General features: G+C 37.0%; 1 protein-coding gene across 14 annotated transcripts in view; it reads right to left on the bottom strand.

Moving 5' to 3' along the window:
• Nucleotides 1-18,990, bottom strand: part of ADGRL2 (adhesion G protein-coupled receptor L2) — a 121,183-nt gene that overhangs the window by 22,450 nt on the left and 79,743 nt on the right. For 10 of the 14 annotated variants that reach the window (XM_010213222.2, XM_088526031.1, XM_088526027.1 and 7 more), the window contains exons 5-14: nucleotides 13,178-13,474; nucleotides 12,532-12,635; nucleotides 11,517-11,702; nucleotides 10,451-10,489; nucleotides 7,731-7,914; nucleotides 5,517-5,639; nucleotides 5,038-5,243; nucleotides 3,746-3,919; nucleotides 2,555-2,764; nucleotides 1,313-1,533 (exon numbers count right to left, since the gene is read on the bottom strand). In XM_010213222.2, the coding sequence (XP_010211524.1) occupies nucleotides 1,313-1,533; nucleotides 2,555-2,764; nucleotides 3,746-3,919; nucleotides 5,038-5,243; nucleotides 5,517-5,639; nucleotides 7,731-7,914; nucleotides 10,451-10,489; nucleotides 11,517-11,702; nucleotides 12,532-12,635; nucleotides 13,178-13,474 (1,744 nt within the window). The remainder of the gene's footprint in view (nucleotides 1-1,312; nucleotides 1,534-2,554; nucleotides 2,765-3,745; nucleotides 3,920-5,037; nucleotides 5,244-5,516; nucleotides 5,640-7,730; nucleotides 7,915-10,450; nucleotides 10,490-11,516; nucleotides 11,703-12,531; nucleotides 12,636-13,177; nucleotides 13,475-18,990) is intronic. The other 4 variants (XM_088526029.1, XM_088526028.1, XM_088526032.1 and 1 more) reach the window with 1 other exon arrangement.

The following is an 18,990-nucleotide window of genomic DNA, read 5'->3' on the forward strand; positions in this document are numbered from 1 at the left end:
GAAAGGTGAATTATCACAATGACTCTTTAGCCCAGTACGTGGAAGGTGCAAAATACTTCCTTAAAATAAGATTTCTTTAGTAAACAATGCTAAACAGTACACAGTATTGCTTAATCATGGACATTTTTTCCTAACAACAACTTCCCACAACACTTGGGTGGGTTGTGTTTCCCACAACACTTTTGCTGAGTCCTGTTTAATAACCCTATGGATCTTGAAAATACATCATCGGGGTAGTTAATGTACAAGAGGAAATAAAAGCGAACCAAGTTCTTTCCGTTTTCAATGAAAAGGTTCAGTCACAGCTTTTGCAATGGATTAATGAATCTAAAATCAGTAAATACATTATTTTTTTTCACAGGTTTCCATGCATTCTTCAGAATCTGCTTTTAACTTTATATCATAGCCAAAGTGCTTATCCCTGAGGAACACAGTACAGAAAATGTTCAGATGCCATGTTTTGCAGAAAAACAATATGGTTTAAATAAAATGCCCCAACTGGGAACTGAACAGTAGAGAAAGAATAGGTATGATACCGGACCCAATGATGCGCAAACTTATTAGGGCAGACTTCACTTAGCGATTCGTTTTTCATACACCTCCGTTCCCTCCTGAATTGCTTTTATTTGTCTTCCTTCAGTAGCAAAATCAAGCTGCTTTCTTGTAGCCAACACTATCTTCTCATTCTATAACTAATTTCATCAAAGGACAAAGTAAACAGTATTGGAAGGCAAATTCATGCCTCCAGCAACTCAAATCCTCAGATTTCTCAGACATCTACCTTATGTCGCTTTCTATATGTATCTGTATTTTTATAAACAAAAGACAGAGGCTAATTTTAATCCTGCTCTACTTGCCTGAGAAAATATCATCCAAGTGAAACACAGGGGTTAGGATACTGTACTGTCATAATTCAGGATGAGAGTTAGCTAGAGGGTCAGTTGAACAAAGAGATCTAATGAAGCATTAGCTTAAAACTGGGTGGTTAAGCCTGTCAGGTACTTTAAGTTGAGAACAATTTTTACTTAATATCCATTTGAGGCCAAAAAGTTATTTACTTTTTCAATTTGTTTCAGGTCAATCTTTTGTGTTAAAAGAAAGACCATAATTTAGAATCAGTCTCTCTAGAGTACAAATCCTCTGAACCTAGAGAATTACAAAAGACTTGATTGTAATTTGTGCACAACATCGCCATTCTCTTACCAATAAAGCTTTCAGATGGTATTTTAGTCTGTCAGGGACCCTCTGACAGCTAACAGGCTTTAAAAAATTATTCACTTGAAAAACACTCAGGTCACTTGCAATTACTTACGCTTTCTCTGTTCCATAGCTCTTATAGTCAATAGCTGCTGAGACACCAACTACTGTAGCAGGGAAGAGGTAGCCAGCAACATAATAGTATTTCTTCCTAGAATATTCACTTTCAAATACTTCTACTAACATAAGATAAAGCTGCACTCCTTCTAGACACATCCAGGCAAAGGCTGCCAGGAAGAAAAAGTGTAAGAGGCCTGCAAATATTGGACATGCAATCTGCAAAGAAACAGAATGAGAAAAACATAAACCACAAAATATTCACATCATTACATCTTGAATGAAATAGCATGCAGTAGGACAGCATATATTCCTACAAAATATCTGTCCAGGAACATTTTCACTCTCTGAAAACATGTACTGAATATTTGAAAACACTAATGTACTGACAGGAGCTGTAGAAAGTATAATCGGCTAACACACACAGCTGAAAATACAGATATCTTGCATCCTCCCAAGCATAGACTGTTCAATATTACAAGCGAAATTAATATAGTATTAAGACTTAAAAGTTTAGATAATCTGAAGCATAACAGTTGATTTTAGATGCGTAATAAAATAAAAACTATCTCTAAAACTATCAAAAGACCATTTTTTTTTTCAGCTTTAATATCAAATTCTGTATTTTGAGGTTTATAGTGTCATACCAGAAACCAATATAGATTTTCTTCTCTGTGGCTGAATGCTGAATGCAACTCTACCAAATTATTAAATTTCAAGCCAATAACTTCTGGATGACACAATTAATTTCAACAATACTGACAAAAAAGTGCATGAATGTGCAGGGTAAGAAAAAGGGGAAACATATAAATAAGGCTCTGGGTGTACATGCATGTGTATATGCATATAAAAAGAACGGTCAATAGCTGTTGAGACATATATAACTACACAGGGAAGATATATAACACATCTTTCTAGTATGTCAACATTTAATACGAGCTCTTCTTTCAGATGCTTATACCACCTGTTTCATTAATAGCTGACGTTTCTTAAATGAAAATGAAACACTGCTATAAATGGGAAATGAAGGCCACAGTAATATTTCTGATGAATGCAAATACTATTTATGGGCATGTCTACCTTATTTCCTCATAGAAGTAAATACTGTAAGGTATTTTCTCACTTTATTTCAGCCTTGCTGTGTCAGAACACTGAAAACCTGGCAGAATGTTGTTTTTTAATTCAAATCTATTTCAAATAGTCAGTTCAGAGAACAGATTGGTACACACAGAAGACTTACCTCGTACTCTGTCTTATCGATGCCTATTAGGAAAATGAACTCAGCAATGAATAGGTTGATACAAAGGTTCTTGTGAATAGTATTACGATCACTTTGTAGGCCACGGAAAAAACAGAATGTGAAGATGCAGATGGCCAGGCAAACAAGAGAGATGACAATTCCCACCCAGGTGATGACAGTGAGGAGCAATTCGTGTACTCCATCTTTGTACTAGAAATAATCAAGAATGGAGAAAATTAATATGACTCTTTATGAGTTTAAACAAAAATCTATTTTCACAGGTAGCATCCAGAAAAGTTACTTGCTCATTATATGAGATGGGGAAAATGTACTCCTCAGTTTATCAGAGTCAGCTCAGCTTCTCAGAAGTGCAAGATTACAATTAGTAGAAGAACACCAGGTCAGAAATGTAAAGGATGAGTATTTTTGCCAATCGATAGCATTCTGGCTTTTCTTATACTGGCTGTAAACTTGTTAGACAAGAACAAGTAGGGAGATTTAACATTTTGAAAGTACCACTAGACCAATGCAGGTGAAGCTGAGAGCTTTCACTGGACCTTCTTCTAAGAGCATCTGTTCTTTCCTACAGATCTGCAACTCTGTACAGAGAAGGATTACTAAGATTAAGGACAAAACGCAGCATATTTTACATTTAAAACTCCAATTCTAAGCTGGTTTCTTCCTTCACTTGCAGCAGACTAACTCTTATCATCTCAGTTGTTTTTCAGAGACCTTTCAGAGGACAATGGAGAAAGTGTCATAATCATGCAAACAGTGCACACTCTGGGTCTCTTGGTAGCTGGTAAGTGCTTTAATTCGACAACAAAATTTCAGAGTACAACTAGGCATTCAAAAACCCAGTAAGCAGGTCTTTGACCTTCCTATCGTAAGGAGAGCTGCTTCCAGAGAACAGCCTGCACAGGGGCCCCTACAAGTCTCTCCATCTGCATTGCAGAGAAGGCTGTAAAATGGTTGCAGTGCTGGCCAGTAACTTTAAAACATGATCTGAAGAAAACTCTTGTCCTTCCTTGTCCATCTTTTTTTCTTTTCTTTTTTTTTTTTTTTTTGAAATAGTGGGTAGAAGTTATAAATATTGAAGAAACATCAGAAGTTTTGGTTCCTTCTAAAATTTTTGAAGTTGAATCTTAAAAGGTTTGTTTCCTGCTCAGGGCTAGAAACATCACTACTTACCACAATTTCCCGACGAGCCATAAGAATTGCAAAGTTGGTTAGGTGACTGCAAGCACAAGTTGTATGTGTTCTGTTTGTGTCAACCAGTTTGCAGCCTTGAGTTGACCAATATCCCATCATAGTCCTCTCTGAGTAGTTCCAGAAGGAACAATTTGCATTGAAGTAATTGTCAGGCTGGGAGATAAAAGGACAAAATAGAATGCGGATTTTACACACTAAGATGGCAATAACAATTGTTTAATATGTGTAAAGGGCAATTTAGATTAAACTTTGCATGTTTCGGACAATAAAGTTTTTCATCAGCAAAATTGAGGACAATGTTATACATGGAAGATACCTAGTTTAAAAGGGACTTTATAGTCTGAAACACTCTAAAGTGTAGTTTCAATTACTGTAAACCCATTTTTAAACAATTACAATTTCCATCTTACAATTTTATGCACTGATGGTACATTATAGCCATTTTTGCTTTCCACAAAATTAGGACTGGGAATTTATTCTGAAGAGATTTCTCTTTTAATTGAGTATTTAAAAATATGTTCTGTGTCCTATGATTCTCACCTTTGGGCAGCCTGAAGTCATGTGAACGGACATTGTGAAAAAGATAATTCCTCAACACCTATCTATTTCAACGAAAAAATACCAAAACAGATTTACTAAACCATGGAAAACAGGAGGAAAACCCAATCATCTTTCCTCCATGCCTAACATGATCATTTAGTTTTCCCATATAAAATATGAAAGGACCTACTTAAAGAGCAAAGAAACACATGAAATAAATTATTGAGATCAGTGATTTTTGATGTAACACAGCGAATCAGCCCAATATTTGCACACTTCTAATACCAAATTTGAAGTGTAAAACAACAAAGATATCTTTGTTTTCCATTGAATAAATGTATTTAAACAGAACTTGTATTCCACAACTTGTCTGATATCAATGTAAAAAGTTCAAGCGTCGTTTAAACTTGATACCTCAAGCAAACAAGAATCTTAATGGTTGATATTTTCTATCCTGCTGCTAAGGTTAGAGTTAATTTTCAGTTAGAAACAAATTAGTCATTTACATTTTCATGTTGATTACTGCATTAGCTTTCATTAAGAGTACACTTAAGTTCTAATAGTCACTGAACCAGGCTCATTTAATTTTATGTTCACGGACTTAACTAAACTTGTGTCTTTGACCTAGTCCAACTTTTAAAAATGAAACGGAAAAAAAGGTTATTTTTCTGCATTGCTTTTTTCTCATGGTGATTTTATGACCTTTCCATTAATTTATTAGTGTAACTCACATCGATGTGTTCCAGAGTAAAATGCACAGGATCAGTGAGGTACACCCGGCTCGACTCCTTGTTGATGGAGGCTGCAATGACGTGCGAGTTGACGGCGATGGTGCTATTCCGCCCAGCAAAGTCGCTGCCCAGCTTTATGGTTGCATTTTCCGTACTGAGAAAACGTCCCAAACTTTTGTAAATGATGAAAACCAGTTTTGTTAATCCTACAAAAGAAGAACTCCCATCACCACGCCATGAAATTCACGCTCATTAGAGAGTGCAAACTGTAATCTAATGAATGGAAAATGAAACATCAGGAAGTAAAGAGGCACTTTCAATTTAAGAATTTGAAGAAAAACACTCAGGTATCCACTACCTTTAAGAAAAAAATCACTGAGCAGTATGGCTTTGCTTTGTTTTTATTTTGAATCTCGGGGAGGCAATGCAGGTTAGATAAAGTGCACTGGCGATGGCAGCGTTCCGTGCCCAGGACTCACCGTTCCGGCTGTTCTGCTTCACGGTGCTTGCAGAGAGCTGAATGGAATTGCCGCCTTTGCTGCCCTGAGGAAACTTCAAGTCCTGCACCTGGCCCTCGGTAAGGAGCACTGCTACATCCAGAACTAGGAGGGCAAGAGAAAAAGAGAACGGTAAAAAGGAGGATGCAGAAAATGTCTTTAGGCCAGGCTACAACACGCCTTGAGATTTTATTTTCCCCCCTGCTCTTTCTTTAATTTCCTCAAAGCTGTCCTTATTTGCCTCCTTAAGACAGATCTGTACTGGCATATTTCAACCACACAGACTTAGTTTCTTTAAATTTTAATTAAATCTAGTGCATGCTACAGAAATGACAGCCCTATAATAGTGAAAACATGACATCAAACCCTTTCTAATGTGTGCTCAAAAAACCTCTCTTAAAAATGTCACAGAGAAATGTTTATTTTGAAGCTTTGTAAGCCTGTACAATAACCACTGCTAGCAGATCTGCAACTTTGAGTATTCATTTAGATATGCTAAGGTTTTGAAACAGTCAGCAAATGAATAGCTAAATACACAGTATTGAGTGGAATTCACACCTAAAGAAGATACTATTTTTTTTTCTAATTCTGTATAAAGGTCTATAATAAGATATTTTATTTGTCCACTAAATTATTTTAAAGTGAAAGCTCAAATGTAACTTATCTTCACTTAAGTTCTAATTTTATGCCACACTGTATATAAAGGAACTTTCCTGGGATTACCATTAGAATCCAGGTTCTTTTGGATCTGGAAATTTAGATAGGTCACGGCGGTCCATTTAATGTCAAATATCTGTATTATTTTAAACTGGGTATGTAGACGTACAAAATGTATGGCATTTGTGAATTATTTCTGTTTCTCCAGAACACCTATGTGGATGCACAATTACAATTTAGCATGGGCCTATTCAGTTTGGCATAAGACCAGTACAGTACTGGTTATTTATGACTAAGGACACCTTATAAAAAGCAGCGATGGTCAAACAGTCTGCTGAATTCAATGGAACTGCTTATTTACATCCTAACTGAGCTGTCTAGTTATATTGTCTGTATTTGCCTAAGAAGCATCTGCCTTGGAAATGAAATATATGATAATTGGGAAAAGGTTCTTTGCAAAACTGAAGCAAGTATGTTATTTAAGGCATCTATAAAAGTGAGAAGAAATACTAATGGTTAATTCCAGCCCAAACAAGCCATTCCAAATGTCTCAGAGGACATTCTGCAAATCTACCCGCATTCCTTCAGAAACAGCTGGTGCAGTTACTTCAGTAATGGATTGTAGCACCCTTCCTGACCCTTTCTCAACATCTTCCTCCTCAAATAAAAACTAAGCAGAATCGTCTTCCAGAGTTACAAATATGCAGACATTGAAATGGAAATTTAAAGTCTAATTTCTACAGTCTATTTCAAGCCTCTAACTCAGCAGCCCTTCAAATTAGCAGACTTTCGTCTTCCTTGTACCTCACTGAGACTTCATTGTTGTATTAAGACGAAGAAATTTTAATTTCATGTATAGCAATGATTCTTGCTGTTACAGCCCATCTCCCAATATTTTCAGACCTCTAATACCAAACTCCTTCTTTTCTTTGTCACCACTTAAATTTTAAATTATGCTCCAACTATCTTCAGCTATTCTGCAGTCTCTGGAGCATAGCTATTCTGCATTATGGGAGATGTAGTCCACTGAACACATTTTTACCTGAAGGCAGTCGTGTTTAATATAAACATTTGGCCAAAGTTCTGAGGGCCTAAAATATTTAAACCAGCAAAGCGCAATGTAAAAAGTAATTTAAATTCATTAGGAATAGATTATATATAATAGGAAAGCATTTCTGCAGCTCTACAGAAAGCAGTTACCTAAAAAAAATCCATACTCTGCCATTTAAGCACTCTTCATAGCCATGCGTTCTGCTAATGATTTTTCAGTGGTAAATCAACTTTGCAACATCAACTACTTTACATTTTACAGCGTATTAATAATACTAAGGAAGAATGCTAATTTTGTAGAAGCAGAGAGCTTCCCTGCTTCTTCCCTGCTGATGAGCGCTTCTTTTCCAGCACCGACAGGAACTGCTTTCTAGCAAATGCTGCATAGCTCAGCTTTCAAAAAGCATGTGGCTATCAAGGATATTTTGTTGTTTTTGCATAACACAATGCAAAGCACTGGAAATTATGCTTGAAAAGCAATTCACTTACCAATATTTTCTGTGGGCATTGAGACTCTGGTTGGTTCTAACAGATTATCGGCCAAGACAAAAGCCCCTTCTTCTAAGGTATCGAGTAACATGGTTGCTGCATGGGCTTGTTCGGAAGAATTCATATCTTTCCAGGACTCTAGAGCTTCAGGCCTGAGCAGGTTGTCCACAGTATCAACAATTGCCTGCATTCATTAGAAAACTATCATTAGGTCTGAGTGCCCCGGGCAGCTGGGGAAAATTTTCAGCATTATCTGGTGACAATTATAATACTTAACTGTCAGAATGATTTACTGTGATTTAATGGCACTAGAAAACTACTGCCAACACAAAAATATCTTCCATTCCCTTGCTGAATTAGCGTTAATAGAAGTGCAGCCAATAGCACTGTGCTGTCCCTAAGTGGTAAACATCATATTGGACTCGTCTCATGTCAGATATAAAGATGGTCTTATTAACGTACTGAAAATTCTAAAAATAAATGCTAGCAGTTTTGCCCGAGGCTTTCATCTTAAAGTTAATGTCAAAATATTTAATTTCTCTTTAAAAACACTAATGCCAAAAACGGCATTCTGTAGTTTTGGCTAAAACGATAATAATACTGTTCAGGAAACTTAAGACAACTCATGCAGCCAGAGCACCATAAACTACTTGTCTATGACAAACTGCCTTCCTTATTACAGGAGGCATGGAATGAAGCTGACTCAGTGGATATAAATTAGCCAGGGCCACTCTCACTCCCCCTCCTGTTCCTGTCCTTGTTCATAGATATTTAAAAAGATTACTAACTCCCATTCCTGCACAAAGGTCAGGTACAAAAGGAAATCAATAGAGCAAACAAGATGTCCACTGCCTGTCCCTGTTACTGGCGAAGGCAAAACTGTAAAACTGAGTAAAGCTGCCATTTAAAAAAGTCTGTCTTGTAACAACTCTATCATTGTGTTTTAAGGTTCATTAAGCTGCATATAAAGTAATAGTAAATAAGGAGGAAAGAAGGAATTCAGAGACATTGTTACATTATTTTTACAAAATAATCCAATCAATCACAGTAATCAGTTAATCAATTGAAGGCAGACTCTTACATTAATGCATAATGTAGTTGTGCATTGGGTATGCTGTGAACTGCAAATGCATGCACTGCTGAAACACCAGGTTTGCTCTGTCCCATTTACCTACTCATAATGTGTCATTAAGCACATACACTATTTGTTTGATCAATTTAAAAGCATTGGGAATGGAAACAGAACACGTTGTACAAATAAAAATATGTTGGTCTGGAATACGGTACTGTGCAAATAAATGAATAGAAAAAGTTGGTCAAGGATATTGTCAGAGCAAGATTAATTAGCCTAATCCATTTTAATATCCTCTTTCTGTCTGCATTGTGAGCCACCACGACCTTCCTGGCAGGTGAAGATACTTCCAAGTGGCATTAAAGCCTTTTTTCTTCCTCTAATGGGAGACAGAATAGTCAAAATGCTCACACTGATACTGCTCCAGCCATTAACTAGAGTGGAACAGAAATTGGTCTGCAGAGGCCAGATTCATTAGTCACCAAGAAATACAGATTGGAGCTCCTAATCTGAGGTACAAATGAATCCGCTGTCACAAAGCGGGAACTTGCTTCATTTGCATACTGTAAGTCAGCTTTTGAGCTGTAATTTCAAGAGGTTTATTAGTCTTATCTGAGTGGGGAAGCTGTTTGAGACCTATGGAAAATGACATTGGTCAAAAACGCAGGTTGTGCCAAAGTTTCTTGTGTCTCTCCATACAGTGCTGATAGTAGGAAATTATAGGAAACGCTTTTTCATAAAAGTATGAACATTGAGTTTACTCCAACAATACCTACTGGATTACCCTTTACTATGAAAAATAATGTTTTCTAATTATCTGTGAATTTCTCTCCTGCATTATTTAATTATATATTTCATTATATTGCAAATTATTTCCAAGTACTTTAAAAAAAAATCATTCTTATGTTAAATCTCAGAGGGTAAAAGTAAAACCCAGTATTTTAAAAGAAACTTTGAAAATTTTAAGAGCCTCAGACTTGATTTATTCTAGGTCTTTTCCTCTCAGCAGGACTGGGGTGGCATTACTGGCAGTAAGAGCTGACAAGTATGGACATTCTGCAGTTGAGAGAAACTGAAAATCAAGCCACCAATAGCCTGGCTAGTGGGGCACTTGGTGTATATTTTCCTAGAAAATTTGGAGAAATGGTTTTATTTACTTTCTATTCTGAAATTGCTGAATCTGGCCTTTGTAAGAACTCTTAAAACTCTAAGAAAGAGTGATTTCACTATGTATAAAAACGCAGAAGGAACAAAGCAGGCTATACGATGTAGAATTTTCATGCAATTAAATTAAGTCTAACCAGTCTTTGATATAAAAAATACCAGGGTGAAGTAGTTTCTGATTGGTTGTCAGCTTTTTCCTCTACCCAAAGTCATATTATGAGGAAAGAAATGTTACTTCCAATTCAGATAATAATCATTTCTGTTCTCATACTTTTGAGTAAGCGGAGGCAAAAGAGGTATAAACTTTGATCTTTTTCTTCTCTGAGAGTTTTATACCTGTGCAAAGCCAACATTTGTGCAGTTGATATGGCGCACAATACACATTTATCAAAGACTGAAATACATAGGATCATGCAGCAAGATGATAAAGCGTGGCAGGTTGCTGAAACAGGGAGAAAGCAGGGTGACAGCACAGGAGAGATACCTTAAGGTAAGCCCTGCATGTCTTCTCACGTTTTTGAAGCTTATTAATAAGGAAAAAGAAAATTATAAGTTAGACACATTCTGGAAAGCTTCAGAAATACCCCAAAAACAATAAAAACAACAAAAACAAAGCAAAACAACAAAAAAAAAGGTATTTCTAATCCCAAATTTGAACTGTAAAAAGTCTGGGCATTAATATCGTTTCTGTCTAGTGATGACCATAAAAAACCATCATACAGAAACTCTTCTTCCAAACCTTAATATGGATGCCTACACTATCTTTGCTCAAACAGTGGGATTTCTGTGAAAAGGTCAAAGGAGAAAAAAATCTGTGTTGGCGCCTGATCCGTCTCTGGACAAACTCTTTTAAGGGTAGCTTGGGATTTTAAAGAAAATTATTGTAAAAATATTGAAGGAGTAGAAGGTTCTCTCTAAAGTAGGCTGAAAAAAAAAGTTTCAAAAAAAAAAGGGCGGGGGGGAGGGGAATTAAATCAGTTTTGTGATTTGCAACTAAAACACTAAGGCATACGTTTTGTCTGAAATAAGGTTTCTTAATTTCAAACATGGTCAATATTTTAAATATATCCATTACAACTTATGCTGTATGTTAAAAAGGCCAAGAAAATGCTATTATTCTGTAGGAAGTCAGATTAAAACAAAATCCTTCTGCACCTATGCAGAATTCCACTGATTTTGTTGTATATTCAGTCTGATCATTAAACAATCACTGGAGAAAAAAAAAAAAGGACAAAAATACTGCTTTTGTTATGGAATTTCTGAGTGCCCGATTCCCTCACACTAGTTATAATGAACACTGTATTGGGTAGTGGGCACACAGCTAATCTGTTTTTAGGACTGGTCTGCTACGGTAAATTATAGCATATCACTTATAGAAGGGAGTTTAAATCCTCTACTGTGAATTTACTGCTGTTCTTTCTCACATGCTTATTCCAGAACTGTAAGCAAACAGGAACAAAATATGTATTTGGCAGTAATTTTTCTGAAAGGAAAAAAAACCCTAAGCGTAACAGTTATCCCAACAGGAGGTGGTGAACAGAGGTGGGTACCTTGTTATAACTCCTTCCTGCAGAGTCCTTCTCACTGGGCCTCAGCTCCTGCAGCTGAGCGTCGAGGATGTCCACGAGCTGCTCCATCAGCCTCACCGACGAGCTGACATCCCCGGCAAACACTGGTCCTTTGGTGTGTTTAGCCAGTTCATTGGCCAGACTAGCAGCATTTTCTCCACTTCTGATCTGAAATGACAAATTATATTATCTCAGCAGGGTCCCTTGTTCTCCTTATGGCTCCTAATTCCAATTCCCCGTATACCTTTGTTGTGGTGAAATAACCATTTGCACATACATTCAAATCTGCAACTAATTGAGACCAATAATGTTCTCTTTATCTAGGAAGATTAAAGGTTCTTAGATCTATGACACACAAAAGCAGTTCTTAACAGCCATCAGAACTAGAAATCAGACTGGGACAGAAGGGCTAGATCTTATGTTTCATCCTCACTTTTATTCTACTGCTATTATCAGACACTAAGATATCTATTTGTTCATATCAGTGCTTGAAGCATTTGAAAGTCAAGTAGCCTGGTACTGACAACAAATTATCCAGTTTTCATAAACTTAGAAAATCTCAGTAGGGAGGAAAAACACAGAAAGTGGCTCTGTGCTCTAATCATACTGTTATTAGTGCACTCACATAAAAATCTATTTATTATAGTATAATTTTTCCCTGTCTAAAAAACTGCTTGTATACCACACATCTTGCTGTGTGATTTAGAATATTTGATTCATTAAGCAAATACAGCTTTTGTTTTTTGAGCATGAGGCAAGCTATTTGCTTTAAATAGCAATGAAATTCCATAAGCACGGACACGGCACAAGGACTTAGAGCAAGAGCCTTCCAGATCCCACACGTGAATTCAACTTTTGGTAAATGCTTTACAGGCCAATCATGCATAACTCCTTCTATTTTAAATGAAAACAGAGTAACAAACAAACCGAATTATTAATGCTCAGAGTTAAAAAATGTAATCACCAGCATATGCAGTATTGAAAGGTCCCAACCAACCTTTTGTGCCAGCTGGTTGACCCAGTGCGAGGTGCAGTTGCTGAGATCAGGGCCTCTGGGGTTCCATGCTCCAGTCAAAACTACGCACAGATACGAGGCGGTTCCTGCAACAGAAGCAGAAAGCTACAATGAAACTGCAACCACTTTTCTGCACGCGTTTAGGAACTCAGTTACCATGTACTCCTAACCGATGCTAAACTCTGACTACCACTAATGGAAGCAGCTGACAATAATTGACAAAAATGCTAAGAAAATAACAGAGATTACAACAGCAATAAAAAAGTCAGTGAAAAGTACCAGACGTTTTCTGAAAACAAACAAAAAGCCCTTGATTTTTCCTGGAGCTCATCCAGAGGGGAGCTCAGAACGAGAAAGGCAGCTGTAAGCATATTTCACAACCATCCTCAAGCAAAGACCTCAAATTTGACCTGGATTCTCAAAGAGTATGTGCAAGGCAATTCTGCACCCGCACTCAAGTGCCTTTTATAGACTGCAACTTGACCACTGCCTGTAGAAACTGCATTCTCCGAGCAACAAAAAAATCCGATGACAGACAGCTTGAGATTAAAAAAAGTCATTGTGAGAGAGCTGCACATTGCTTTTGAACCGTCTGCTTGAAATCAAGATATGTTTTTAAAGGCAATACCTCGTGTTCCTTTGGGGCAAGGGCGTTCAACCATCATTCCTCTTTGTGTCTGAGGCCAGCTGATGCCCCTGGCCTCAGTTGGTTCACAGAATCTCTCTGGCAAAGGGAAAAAACTTGTCACAGGAGGAATTTTGGTTGTGGAAACTGGTGGTGGTGGCTTGGGTCCTCGGCTTCCTTCCTTCGTTCCTCCGGCTAAGGTTGTGCTTACGGGTCCTTTCTGCAAAGTAGTGCTAGTGGTAGACACGGTGGTTTTGTAAAGCTCTGCTGAAGAAGTTATTGTCACTGCTGTGGTAGGCACTGCACAGGGAAAATTAGAGTAATAATACAGTAAGTGACTTCAGAATTTTTTACAAAAATGTTTTTAAATGTTATTTATGTGATATTAAAGGATTTGCTTGGGTTTCCTTTTTCTCGATATCACTCTTTTCTTACTACTATACTGGATGCTTAAGATACAACATGGAAAGAATTTCACTTTTTTAAATCCCAGCTCCTACTAGTATGATGTTTTAACATAATCTCTGAATAATATCTTCCATAATAAAAATTGATAGTTACATTTCTGAAGGCTGAAAGGCAATACTAGTGAGTTATCAGTACATAACAAACATAAAGCAATTAAAGATTTCGTAATGATTTCCTGAGAAGGAATAACTCAATAGAGAGACTCATTTGAATCAGCATGCCATAAACAACAGTGTTCAGCTTTCACAGCAGAAGTGCTGGGCTGTAACTAACTAGCCCACTTTAAAAAGCAGACCCCAAAACTTCACTGCACACCTTCCAGGAAAATAATGAGTGTAATATCTTCCTACCCAGCATCACTCTGCTCGAGAGCCTCGCAGCAGGTCTGATTAGCTCCAAACACAGGGAAGCAGAGCAGGAACGTGCTGCTTTAGCACTTCAACATTTCAGGCTTTAACATCCTTTTCTGATAGAGCAGGTATGAAGATACAACACATTCAAGCCAATGGCAAGTAGTAGTTTAATGTATGATGAAACGCTAGGCTTAGTTTAGGCCAAATCTCTACTGACTGAGACTCACACTGGTCTTTCCAATGACCCATGGAGGAAGTGGCAAGATACATCCAGAGCTATTTAATTTTGAGGAGCCGTTAGAGATAATGCTAACTAATACTCATGGAAACAATACTCTGCAATTTCCATTCATCACATTGAAATGTACATTGACCAACAGCTGAAACAAGGCAAGTGAGTAATACAATTGAAATACTTAGCATTATTTATTTCCAAATCTTCATTAGCATTCACAGTGTTTTACAGGCACATAAAAGCATGGATCCTTGTGCTGAGGGATAAACAAACTCATATTAAGTCAGTTTTTTATGTCCTTCCTGATATAGAAATAAAAGAAGCTAATTTTAGAATTAACTTTAGTGGATAAAGTGAGGTGGGTGCTTTTTTGGCTCTTGAGCCCTTGAACTCTGACTTGCCGAACAATGTATGTTCTTAAATAAAACCACAAAGAGAACAAAAGAAGAGATGCCAAGCTCTCAACCCCCGGATGTTTTCTTAGTTTGTGTTTTGAATAAGATTAACTTTCTGTAGTTTGGAAAATAAACACTGATTATTTCAAAATCCCCTTTCAATTATATCCCAGTTACAACACTTTCTTATGAGTATCATTAATTTATGTTGTTGTTCCCATATGAATTTACAGTGGAGTTCTAAATTCACACCAGAATTTCCTTCTAAAGAGCACATGCAAAGATAATCATTTTAATCCTATTTTGCTCACAGATGAGAAACAGTGAATATTTTCTGCCCAGTCTTCTTGGTTGTTTGGCCCATGTAATCACAATGAACTTCTTGTTCAGCCAACTACTGCAAAAACCCATTCAAATCTTTGTATCCATGCTGGAATGAGGAAGGTGACAACCAGTTATTCCCATTACTCCCTAACACTTTGTGCTTCTTAGTACATTTTAATCACTGAAACCAAGATTAGCAATATTGCTAACAGTACTCAGTCTTTGCCTCGTTAGCCCTGTAGGAACTCATACCAAGTGCCTGAAGTTTAGCAGAGAGGAGATATTTTCAGGACATATTTTGTGCTGTGCCCTGAACTAAGATAGTCTGCTGTCATCATACAGCTTTAGGTAGAGCAATTTTAATGCTAGTCTTTAAAAATGAATTCCAAAGCATACCACTGATGATGCAAATATGACCCACATAACTTTAATAACTAATAAACTAACTTAACTAATAAAAGTATTAATACAAATTAATACAATTATTTAGGAAAACTTTTTAGGAAAAAGATTTTTAACTACCTCTCTCACAAACCTGGGAGGAATACAGAACATTTCTAAAAGTTTTCTTTTCAATAGGCATTAAAAAAATGGAGGGTTCCATATATTTGAGAATGCCCCACAAAACTTCACCCAGTGCTAGAGTCTCAAGAAGGAGAAAGCTGAAAGAACAAGACTCAACTAGACACATCAGATTAGGAATACATCTATCATTTAAAGGCAGATCATTTTAATGACCTACTGGGGACCTTAAGGCGCCAGGTCACTGTCCTGCGCTTCAGGCAGACACATGATAGCTGCCACCACCTGATGAATCTTGTTCTGCAAGCCCTGGCTGCTGGCATCTGCAGGCTCCCATGCACGGCCTTTCCCACTGCTGCGTGGATATGGGATAATGGCAGTGATTATTAATAAGCTGCAACTAAGAAGAAGAACAATCTCCATTTACGGGTTATTAACCTATGACTCCGAGCAGCATGGATGAGACTGTAAAAGGCTAAAAACACATTATTTTTGTCCAATTCAAAGAAAGGTTGGTTTTACAACATGAGATTGTATTTTGGACTTTTTGACTAGGCTTGACATGCTAAGGAGAAAAACAACATCTCTGCTCTTTGCTGCCTTCTTTCTTTCTCTCTTTCCTTCTTTTTTTCTTTCTTTCTTTCTTCCTTTCCTTACGAATTGGTCTGCTTTATTGTTGGCAGACACTCTTTGCAAAACAAAAAATAAAAAAAAGCATAATGGAAAGAAAAATCTAAGACAGAAGTAGCAGATAATTAATTTACATTAGTTTCATGCATTACTTAACAGCTGATTTAAATACATACGATCTGTTTCTAAAAATGAAGATGCCACTGGAGTAAAACTTAACACCTGTTTAACAGTGTGATGTCTATAAAAAAACATAACACAATTGCCGAGGACAGCAGGGAATAGTAACTTTGTTTCCCCAACTGACAAAGAGGAGTAGATTTAGAGGAGGCATTAATTTTGAAGCTATTTGGTATTGATTGCCAACAGGTTTCAACTCTAAGCAGGCATTAAATACTTAGGAAAAAATCTGACGTTGGATACTAAAATCTTATTGAAATGCCTAGATGATGCATCACCTCTGAAATTCTAATGGTCCCATTTTCATCTCTCTTTTCATCCATTTCATCTCGAGATGATTTTAGAAATTGGTTGCATTGATTTTAGAGTTAAACGTATGTTTTTATAGGTCAGACATTTAAGTGTATTTGGACATCTGAAAATAGAGATGCCGGCTTCCCTTTTCAGAACCTGCCGCACACTGACCGAGCCTGCAGCGCAACGGGGAGCAGAGAGGGAGGCAGCCGGGATCTCCCTGCCTCTGCTCAGCCTGCCCTGTGCCCAGCGCTGCTCACGCTTCACTGCGTAAGGGGAAGCCACCAAGACTTTCTTAATTACCTATAGTTTCCAGCTATTATGCTGGCCAGCATTCTATTGACCCTGCCAAATCCCATTTAGCCCAAAGCAAAATGTTTGCACAGCCATTTCTAAATTTATACCTTCAAATGATAATAAATATGCCACAAAATTAGCAAAATAGCTATGATTAAGAAACGTGCTATCTGGTCACTATTATGCTGTCTCTATTTGTGCAGCCACTCTTTAATCAATCTATACTGTAACAGATTCAAGATAATAGTAAAAAGTGGATTCTCCTAACAATTTGCTGCATGGCTTCATTGTAGATTCTTGGGGGTTACAAAGATTTATCTGCATTAGCTTTTTACTATTTTAAGTCTTTGGGGATGGCTCTCTCAGAGGGCTTGCTCTGTCCACACTCACAGCATCCATATTTTCCTGCAGTGATCCAATAAAACTTAATGATGGGTATCATGGCACAGAAGGGGAGACTGAACTCCAGTCTGAACAGTTTCGCACAGTTAGTGCAAATTGGAACAAGTATAGATGAAATTTTTCCCTAACGCACTAAAACAAAGCAAAAAGCTTTATCTTCTTCTTGTTACCAAGGAAACCTTACAATGTAATAACTCATTCACTTTTTAGGGGGAAAATTCTATTCATTCTTCCTGAGCCTTTTAATTTAAAATTCCTTTAAAATTTGTTTTGCCAGCTAGGATTCTTGGGTTCCTCGATTACCTCCTTTAGAAAGGATGCTGCTAAAATCACCATACAGAACAAAAAATATTTTGAATTTTTAATAGTTACTGTTTGCAGGGTCTGATACATTTTAAAGCTTTTTGTTTAATTTTATTTTAAATATATTTTTTTCATTTAATCTTAGAAAATGTGCTGTTCTGTAACATTTAAGTGCTATCTGTCAGCTGCATTTTAGAATAACAATTATAGATCCGGGTATGTAACTTACATGAGAAGAGACATAGAAGTGAAAACAGACACATAATGAAGTGGAGGGAGAGCGTTCTTGAGGGCAAAAAAGGCCAGCAAACCCAGTATCTAGGGTAAAAGGGCAGTGTCTAGCGTAAAGGGCTGCAGTATCCTTAGTTTTAAAAATTTGAAGCATTTTTCTGAAGATTTAGAATATAAGGATATGGGGAGCCTACAACATATACAGTTGCAATAGAGGGTTGATAGCTTATGTTTGAGGAGATGCAAGGTCAACATTAGGTTAAGTACAGTGGTACTTCAGAAGTTTCAATGGGCAGATTTAAAACTGGACAGAAAAACAAGGAAAAAAAGGCAAGTTTAGAGTCACATATGAGTGAATTTTGGAAGCAATGGAAATGTTTAAGTTCAGATGTGTGACTCAAATGCAACAAAGAAGTCTTTCTACGAAGGGAGAGGACTTGTTTTTGAAGCACTTGATAGCAAGAAGTTACCGTGTAGTCAAGCACTGATAGCCAAGACAGATAGACAGGAAAAGAAAAATCAGTGAGGGTCTATATATCATTATTGCTCCCCTGGCAACAGAGGGAACACAGACTGCTGAGTTTTCAACAAGGGCCCCAAGTTAACCATTCGAACAGAAAAGGCCAGGACTTCCAATTTTGAGACACTGACCTTGTGACATCATTAAATACTGGATATTAAAGCACTATAGCAGAAGACAGCAAAAAGAAAGGTTCTCGGGCTAGGAGACATAAAAAATGTTAGCCTAACACCTATATCTTTGGAGTAGATGGTTAAGAAATCTGAGTCAGCCAGAAAGATCAGAACAAAAGCAACCAAAAAAACCTTCCATCAAATATATGGTCGAGAGAAAATTTGACCTAACTCCACATAAGATAAAAAAAAAAAAAATCAAACTGTGTGTTTCATACAGAGAACCTTCTACTGCAAAACTATGAAGGGGATTGATCTTCACTTTATATAGATTTCATTTTGAAACAAAGAGGAACTGTATTTTATTTGTATTACATCCTCATAGTTAGGAACTGCATAGAATATCTTTATGGTTTTATAGTAGTACCTCTCAAACACTCATATTAGATAAGTTTTCCTTTAATTTAGTATGTCTTCAACTACTGGCAACTGGCCTAGGCTGAACAGGAAATGAAATAAAACATATTCTTGGATCTGCCATATACAGAT

This window comes from Tinamus guttatus, unplaced genomic scaffold (genome assembly GCF_059628265.1).
Source record: "Tinamus guttatus ecotype Peru unplaced genomic scaffold, ASM5962826v1 Tinamus_guttatus_pri_ptg000242l, whole genome shotgun sequence".
NCBI lineage: Eukaryota > Metazoa > Chordata > Aves > Tinamiformes > Tinamidae > Tinamus > Tinamus guttatus.